This window comes from Pinus tabuliformis, chromosome 4_2 (genome assembly GCF_031772625.1).
Source record: "Pinus tabuliformis cultivar Carrire ecotype Pingquan chromosome 4_2, CPIR1, whole genome shotgun sequence".
NCBI lineage: Eukaryota > Viridiplantae > Streptophyta > Pinopsida > Pinales > Pinaceae > Pinus > Pinus tabuliformis.
In genome coordinates, this window is record NC_142304.1 from 766,497,238 (window position 1) to 766,506,563 (window position 9,326).

General features: G+C 33.2%; 1 protein-coding gene across 2 annotated transcripts; it reads left to right on the top strand.

Moving 5' to 3' along the window:
• The first annotated feature begins 4,065 nt into the window (after nt 1–4,065).
• On the top strand, nt 4,066–9,064 carry LOC149171857 (cysteine-rich receptor-like protein kinase 8). 2 transcript variants are annotated; one of them, XM_089424150.1, is made up of 6 exons: nt 4,066–5,110; nt 6,560–6,684; nt 6,791–7,001; nt 7,093–7,327; nt 7,543–7,693; nt 8,432–9,064. In XM_089424150.1, the coding sequence occupies exons 1-6, from the start codon at nt 4,123–4,125 to the stop codon at nt 8,744–8,746; spliced, it is 2,025 nt and encodes a 674-aa protein (XP_089280276.1). In that variant the 5' UTR covers nt 4,066–4,122; the 3' UTR covers nt 8,747–9,064. The 2 variants fall into 2 exon arrangements, with proteins under 2 accessions (XP_089280276.1, XP_089280275.1); XM_089424149.1 differs by having other exon boundaries at nt 4,067–5,110; nt 7,087–7,327.
• Nucleotides 9,065–9,326: the final 262 nt, after the last annotated feature.

The window sequence follows — 9,326 nt, forward strand, 5'->3', positions numbered from 1 at the left end:
AATTACACAGTAGTTTCGTAGCGCGCTACGAAACTGCTGTAGGTGATGGTTTTAACGCAGACAAACAGTTTGGTAATATGGGCGGGAATTTTCAAAAGAAAACACCTAAAGGATATGTAAGAAACCAAATGAAGCTATCAAAGCCGTTCAGATCAAGACAGGTGTACCTTTAAAATGGTGGAATATTTTAACTCAAGCTTAAAGTTTCTGTTATAAAGCCACTTTATCACTGTTCATGGGGTATCAAATGAATTGCATACAAGGAATTTTGGCTTGCACACTTGGCCATCGATGAAGCCTCCAACACATCAGGAACATGGTGATGTCCTATATTTTTGGGTTATTAAAAGGGCTAAAAACATGCTGCTGTATATTCGAAGTTATGGAGGACTGGAACCGAAAAGCAAGGGATATCACCTAACATCACTGAGCAGTTAAAGTATTCAGCATCCGAGGCCAACATGGAGCTTTAAATACTCATCTCAGTCATCTCAGCCAAACTGCAAGGAGTCTAAGTGTCAAAGAACAAGAAGGAATCATTCTACGAAGAAGATAGAGTTAGAGTCATAGTCAAATTAGAACTCTTTAGAACTCCAGTTAGCACTAATTGTATTTAATAGTTTGTTGTAAAGCAGATAGGTGTCATCATAGGCAGAATTCGAGTTCCCCTCATGTTGGAGGAGGAAGCTCGAAGTAGTTAGAATAAGGATTTTCTATATATAGCTGGAACATCTATGTAATGAGGGTTGGATATTTTATAAAACAGAGGACTGTTTTGGCTTATGTAAAAAACAGAGTTCAGTAATATAAATGACTGTTTTACTTCTCAGGATTCATAAGGGATTTTCTTGTTCAGAATGTGTGATGGTATATTTTCTTTAGTGTTCTTTTACAGTTGTACAAATGCATAATCACTCAGAATTCATTGATCATGCTCTGATTTCCTGTATGTCTTTGGAAACTGTGGTTTTATATAAGTGGTATTCTGAACATCCAAATGTTAAATGCCCTGACTTCTATGTAAGGCATCATCATTGTTTGCTGTAGTATGTTTGACTCCATAGGCCCAATGGAAACTTATGTAATGTTTGTCCAACCTTCATTATTTGTCAATGTTATTCACAAGAGTTAGTCATCTTATTAATAGTCAAAATCAATAATCCTTTGAGAGAGCCCTCTCAGGCTAAGGAGGCCGAAGCCTTAGTTTAAATATTGGTGTGAAATAGTTACTTGAAGTCTTCCTGGGTTGCAGCCTTCCAGGGCTTGATTTTGATATAACACACCCAAAGAAAAAAACCAAGGTTTCTTAGCCTAGACACCCAAAATCTATTGTTACAAGTAGAAATAATAAAAAAGGCAAGGAAAACTAATTTATCAAAAGCTTAATGAAGCAACCACCTAGTCAAGCAAGGTAATGAGTAAAATTCTCAAACATAGTATTCAATGTATGTTGGATGTTTTGTTATTATAATGTATCAAACAACCTTATATGGAAATCTAAACAAAAAACAAAATAAAAGTAAAGAAAAAGAAAACACACTACCTACCTAGCTTATTCCATATTTTATACTAAAAAATATATAAATAAAATGTTATACATCTCAAATCTAAGGCAGAAGACAAAGTAAATAATGAAGACAACTTTTTATGCCGATTGAAATGATGATTTACAAACAATATCTCAATAGTGGTTGTTGTAGTCTCAATATTGCTTTTTCTAGCGAAATGTATTCCATAGTTGTTGTAGCAATTTCAACATGGATTATTATAGCAAAAGATATTTCAAAATCGTTCTTAGAAAAAGTTTTCTAAAATCGATGTTTAAATTGTATTTTTAAAAATTAAAAAATATTTAATATAAAAATATTTTTTACAAACTTAACGACTTAAAATTATAATTTTCCTAATTTTAAACTCAGTTTAAAATAAAACCTACCAAGCTATCTGCCCCCTCAAGTACGTAGAGAATATCAAAATCAGAGTCGAGTAAGCTTGTGAATCACAAAGTTTAAAAAAAAAGTAAAAATAACGTCAACATACATCCACGTGATGGATGTACCATCACAGTCAATATGGGAATCACCGCAGTCTGTGATTTGCAGAAAACGTTTAAGATGAAAAAGTGTTGAATGGACGACTTTGAAGTTCCAGGCGTACATAAATGTTGAAGCTTGGTAAAGACGGGTGATTCCTATTTCCACCATAATATTTTAATTAATGCCCCCTGACATGTGGGGACGATAAAGAAATATAACGCGCCCGGTCATGACTGGAAGACAAAAAAAACCGGCCAGCGTTATATTTCTTTATCGTCCCCACATGTCAGGGGCATTAATTAAAATATTGTGGTGGAAATAGAAATTTCCCGTAAAGACGTTTCAAGTCAGGATATGAGTCAGGATATGGCCCACGTGACGGCGTCTGCCACCCAACCAATAAATACAGAGCAGTCCATGTTGCATTTAATGATGTAAATTTGGGACCATAATATTTTCCTCCCGCCTTCTAGATGACTTGCATTATATACTTGACTTCGATTTTTTTTTAAAATGGGGTGGCTAGGCCTTGAAGGATCATTATAGGTCAATTGCACAAATTTATACTTGACTTTGATTCTTTGATTATTGGGTTTTTTTAATTTACAAAATTAAATCAAAATCAAATCAATAGTTGATTTCAAGTTTAGGTGTTGTTTGAAGAGGTGAGGATTTCTGGTAGTTGATTATTTTTAAAGAAATTTAATTATGGGAGTGTTTGAATTGTTTGTTTTTCAATAGTGGAAATGGATTGAATTTTTGGGACACTCAAAATTCTGAAGTTTAAATTGTTTTTTTTGATAGTGGAAATGGATTGAATTTGTGAGACAACCAAAATTCAGAACCTTAATAACTGTAACCCAAATTTCTAAACATTTTTACAGAATTTCATCAAAATTTTCCATTTTTATCTTCACAAAAATATAATTATTATTTTCAAGTAAATAGTCTAATCAAGTTAATAGGTAAATTTTTAATTCAATAATATAATCCAATCCATCATAAATTTTAAATTCAATAATATAATCAAACCAAATCAATAATTGATTTCAAGTATTTAATATATTTTGAAATTGGTAAAAAGAATTCAAGCTGCCAGGCCACTCTATAAACACTGAGCAGCCCCAGATATGTCAACTTATGTTTTTAAATTATCTGCTTTCAAATATTGCATTCAAAAGTTAACATATGCACAAAACTATTTCCCATCCTTTTTTCTATTCTGGATTATGCTGCCATCCTCCTTCCTGGTGCAGATTTTTTGAATGAGAGAGTTTAATGTTGACTTTTTCCCTTCTGGGAAATGTGTAATGGTAATAAGTTCAGCTAAAATTGTTAGATGGTTTGATTGGTAGTTTAATAAAATTATTGTTTATTACAATTTAAAATTATTATTTATTTTTTATGTAGATTTTTTGAAGGGGAGAATTTAAATATATAAAATAATGTTGAGGTTGCAGCGCTTCAAGGTGGTGAGGTTGCACTTGAAAATTAATTATAGTGGCAGCCCGGGGTGTTTGAGGTGGTGTGGAAATTGTAGTGTTTGAAAGTGGTGAGATTATTCCTGGAAATTATAATGGTAGCAGTTGGAGATTGAAGGATTACGAGAATTTAGCTACAAATGCCTCTGATCTTAAGTTGATCTTAAGTCAATTGCTGATTCCCCAAATACCCCAACTATTTAGGAATCGGATGGATATGAGCGCCGTCAAAAAATTGACGACGCCAAAATCCCTTTAGTCAGGGAATCAGCATTCTACATAAAAAAATGCCCACGGATGCCTTGAGTATGAGAGCCTAGGCGTTACCCATTCTGCCTGGGATAAAAAAAAACAAAAATAGTAAATCATTAAAAAATGAGTAAGCCATTTCAACTTTTACTGTTGTGAGACTGTTAGGTTTAATTCATTATCGATCACTTTTCAAAGTGACTTTTAGTTGAAAATTGAGTGGATCTGTGTTGGCCAAGCCCATATGAGGATAGGGGCTCCATAGCTATGTCGTGCTTATTTACCAACCACATAAGAAGAACAGAATAATTTTTTTAGTATTATCGGTACGCTGTGCGCAGATTTTCCACTGTCCGATGACGATCAGAGTTGTAACGAAGATGAACTTCCATGGAAGGGATTCTGCACAGTCTCACTGGATGGGCCAAAGTATTACGATATTCTACTTAATTATTTTTCTTGCAACGTTGATCAATGTTACACTTTATGGACAGATTTGCAACGGAACGACAACTAAATGCGGCGGCGGTAACTATACGAAAGGCAGTACGTTTGAGAAAAATCTGAACATAGTCTTTGATCGTCTTGCTGAAGGGGGCAACAAAACTGGGTTTAATATATCTGTGTATGGCCAAAGTCCTAACAGAATATACGGCCTCCTCCAATGCAGAGAAGACATGACAGCCGACCAGTGCTTCAGTTGTTGGCAATTTGCGACCGCTAACATTCCACAAGATTGTGGGACTGCCGTTAGCGGTAGTATCTGGCCTTTTCAGTGCTTCTTGCGCTATGGAAACTATAATTTCATCGGACAACTGGATACAGATTTGGGGTCTAATTACGCTGAGGCCTTCGGAAACACGGTTGGGTTTATCCCGCCTGACTTTGAAGCTACTGCACAGAATCTGTTGAAGAAATTGTCAATTGAAGCAGCAAGTGAATCTAAACGGTCTGCTCTGTCTACAGCTGTAGATTCGGCGTCCCAAACGGTTTACGGTCTGGTCCAGTGCACCAGAGATCTCTCTACACAGGATTGCAGAAGGTGCCTCTCATACTCGATCAATAAAATGTTCACATCTGACACGATTGCAGGAGTTCAGTATTGGAGTCAAAGCTGCATACTCCGTTATGGAATATATCCTTTTTTCAATTCCACCGCGTTTCCACCGATCACTACGCAGGGAGCAGCTAATAATGCACAGATCAAGTCTTCACACAAAAACAGACACATAATTCCCATAATTTTAGGTGTTGTGGGTGCCTTGGTTCTCGTGTTAATTGTATCGGCGTTCGCAACCGGGAAGAGACTGAAGTCCGCCTTACAACTGGGAAGAGGCTATCAAGGTATTGCTACTTCATCATTATCTCAAATTGCTTGTTATTGAAAGCTTCCACATACCCATCTGAACCCTGGGTTTTATTACCTCTGCGCTTTGCATAGGATTACAACCAGATTTAGATGGTATGTGGAAAGTGATCATGTTCAATACATTTTAGAATTTTTTTCAGAGGAAACTAGAATTTAGAATTCTTATATTCAAGTGGGTGTATGCTCATGAGGGGATTTTGGGGGTGGAATTCTGTGGTGTTATTGTTGATGATACTGTTAGTGTTTTTAAATATAAAAATAGTTTGAGGGTTATAGAAAATCTTTAAGATATATTGTTAATATTTTATTTTTATTTTTTTAATATAGAAGAAGATTTAGGGTTTTAGAAAAATTTTAAAATATTTAAATCACATCAATTTAACAATTTAAAATATAATTTTTCTAATATTTTTATATTTTAAATAAAATTTAAATAATAAAAAGATTTATATAATTTTTCTTATTTTTATTTATTTAAAAAAATCTAATTATAAAATAACAATACACTTATATACACTTTTATATTTTCTTTATATAAACACATCATATAAAAATATAATATATATTTATATTATCTTTATATATACTCTTCATATAACAATATAATTAAATAAATTTTTATACAAGTTAACAAACAAAGAATTGAGATTTATAGGTCACCAAGCCCTTATACACCAATTGAGAGATATAGGTCACCACCAAGGCCTTATGCATTGTTAGGCACACATGATTACAAACACAGTAGATGGGTCACCAATCCATTACTGCTCTGTAAAAATATATCTCCAAATATATAATAGAAGATTTATAGGTAACCAAGCCTTTATACACCAACTGAGAGTTAGAGGTCACCAAGGCCTTATACAGTGTTAGACACACAAGCAAACACAGAGTAGATAGGTCACCAAACCATTATGACTGTAAAAATATATTTCAATATATATATAATAGAATAGAATGCATGTTACCACCGTAAGAAAATTATTAATAACCATTATAATAATGTATTTAAAAAATTAAAAAATATATATTTAAATATAAATACAAATATATTTGAATTTTGAATTAAAAATAAATGTTTTTCCGAAAGGTTAAAAAATATAAGAGGGAGAGAAAATATTGAAAGTGAAAATAAGGAAAATTTTCTCGCATGTCGGTTAATTTCATTATAATATTTTAAACTTTTCACCTGTTAAAACCTATTACATATCTGCTTCTGGTTAGTATCAATGTTGGTTAGTATCAATGTTTTATTTTATGTTTTCAAAGTGTAACTATATATATGACAAGGAATACATACTCATCAGTCAGTTTAATTATAGTATATTAAAATTTTGACATGGTAACTGCTCTTGGAAAAAATGGTTGAATTCAATTTTTTATTTTGTATTCTCAAAGTGTAACTTTCTATTTTCATAATACAGGTCAGAACGAGGGAAACACAACAATCAGTAAAATGGTATTTACAATGGAAACATTACTAACTGCTACGAATAACTTTCATGATGACAACAAGCTCGGAGAGGGAGGCTTTGGCCCTGTATACAAGGTAATAATAAAGGGTTAGGAAAGTTTCCACCAGTTTAGGAGGAGGGCAATTAAGCGTAAATACTTGAAAAAAAATTCACATTGATTTTTTTGTTTGAATAATTCAGGGAACAACTCCAGATGGAAAAGAAATAGCCGTGAAAAAACTGTCTGTCAAATCTATGCAAGGAAGGAAAGAATTTCTGAATGAAGTTGAACTTGTAGCCAAAGTTCAGCACAGAAATCTTGTGAATCTACTAGGTTGTTGCGCAGAGGGATCAGAAAGGTTGCTTATTTATGAGTATCTCCCCAATAGGAGCCTTGATAAAATCCTATTCGGTGAGTGGCTTCCAATTTATTATGTATGAAAGAAAATAGAAAACATTAATGTGTCAAGAAATCTTATAGTTATTCTCATTCACAGAGACAGATATAAACAAACGTAGCCGGCTTGACTGGCAGAAGCGTTATAACATCATAGTGGGAGTAGCTCGTGGACTTCTTTATCTTCACCAGGATTCTCAACTGCGGATAATTCATCGGGATATCAAAGCAAGCAATGTGTTGTTGGACGAGAAACTGAATCCTAAGATAGCAGATTTCGGGTTAGCAAGACTTTTTCCTGAGGACGAAAGTCACGTCAGCACAAAAGTTGCTGGAACTTAGTAAGATTTCACTATAATCATCACTCTTATACACTGTTTGCTCTATCTTGATTTGATTTCAAGAAGATTGATAGTATTGCAATTGTATTTTATATCAAGAGGATTTACATTGTCTGTTAAGCTTTTCCACTCTAGGATCTACGATTACCTCATTATCGAATTCATAACATTTGGCCTTATTATATAATTTTTGATGTTGTACTTTGCATCTGCAGTGGATATATGCCACCAGAGTATGCTATGCAGGGGCAATTATCTGTAAAAACTGATGTCTATAGCTTTGGCGTTCTTCTCCTGGAACTTATTGCTGGAAGAAAGAACACTGATTACAATTTGTCACCTGAAATGCAGATTCTTTTGGGATGGGTGAGATATAGTTTTCTTTGTATTCTCTCCATTACACTAAAGTCCATTATGTCATTCAGGAGAATGGGGAGAATTGAATTTGGGTGGAGGATGCCCATCATTCCTCTAACCATTTGACATCATCCAATTGACTTCTAATTTTATTTATTTATTTTATTTAATCTGATTGATTCCATAATATTATAGAAATCTTCATATTTAATCTGATTGATTCCATAATATTATAGAAAAACAACTCAATATTTGAGAAATTTGTTAATAACAAAGTTAAACAATTGAATTCATTTGTTTGTCAGATTTTTAAAATATTCCAAAATTGCAATATAATTCATTTATTCACACTTAATTAACTAAAACTTTATCAAATTTCTATTTCTATAATATTTTAAAATTTTCACTATAAAATTGCATTTCTTTACCTCATAGTCTAACAATTATGCTCTTTTGTCCTGAAAGTTAGGGAAATTCTGGTTATATTTTGAAAAAATTTGGTAGAGATTTTTGTAAATCCAAGTAAAAGCTATCTAAATTCATAATCTTAGGTGTCTTAGACATTTTTGATGGTGTTAATCTATTTCCACCATCAAAAACATAATTCAAACACTGCCTCTACAAAAAAATTTGAATTTCTTTTACCTAAATTCAACAACTTTTTGAGCAGTCCCCCCAATTCCTGCCCCTCCTTAAACTAATCGCCATATATCTTATCAGAATGATGACCCTGTTGTGATTATGCAGGTATGGAGCTCATACGATGGAGGAAATAGTGCGCGGATAATTGATCCAGCAATACTTGAAACGTGCGACGAGACACACGTGCTGAGATGCATTAAGATTGGTCTTTTGTGTACACAGGCCGAACCCCACCTTCGTCCACTGATGGATACAGTCAGTATGATGCTTTCACCTGATTCCGTGACTTACTTATCGGATCCGACAAAGCCTGCTTTCGTGAGTTCTAATGTTTCCCAAAACACTAATTCCGTAACAGCACCCTCTAACACTCCCGCATCTATCAACACTGTTTCCATTAGTGACTTGGTACCTAGGTAATGCTAAATATGTCAATAAGAGAAAGATAAGTTCGGTGGATGTGCTCCAATGGTTACGTGGTAGGTTTGGTAGTCGTCTAATCTGGAACAGGCTTATATATAATGAGAGCTGCTCCAAAGAAGATTTTTTCACTTGAAAAATGAGAAAAAAAAAAAGATAAGAGAAAGATTGGGTACCTGGGTAATGCTAAATCTGCAGTGTAAAGGGGAAAGTTTTAGGTTAATGTTTTTAATATCTATTAGAGCAATGAAATAAAGAGCTGAGCATATCTGAATCTAAGGTGCCAAGATGTCTGGTGCATAATTTTATTTGTAAAAATATATATTTTTTAATATATAAGGATTAGGATTTGCAGTTTTATCTATTTTTATTAAAAAAAAATTGTTATTATAACTTTTTTTCTTGTGAGGGTAATTTTGTGAGGGTAATTTTTATTTTGATGACAAATTTTGGAAGTATTTGAGATGAGAAGTAGAATAAGTTAAAAAAAAATTAGATTCTGAAATATTGATATATTTTTATTAGTTAAATTTCAAAATATTCTCAAAATTTATAATTTACAGAATCTATAAATAGTGAT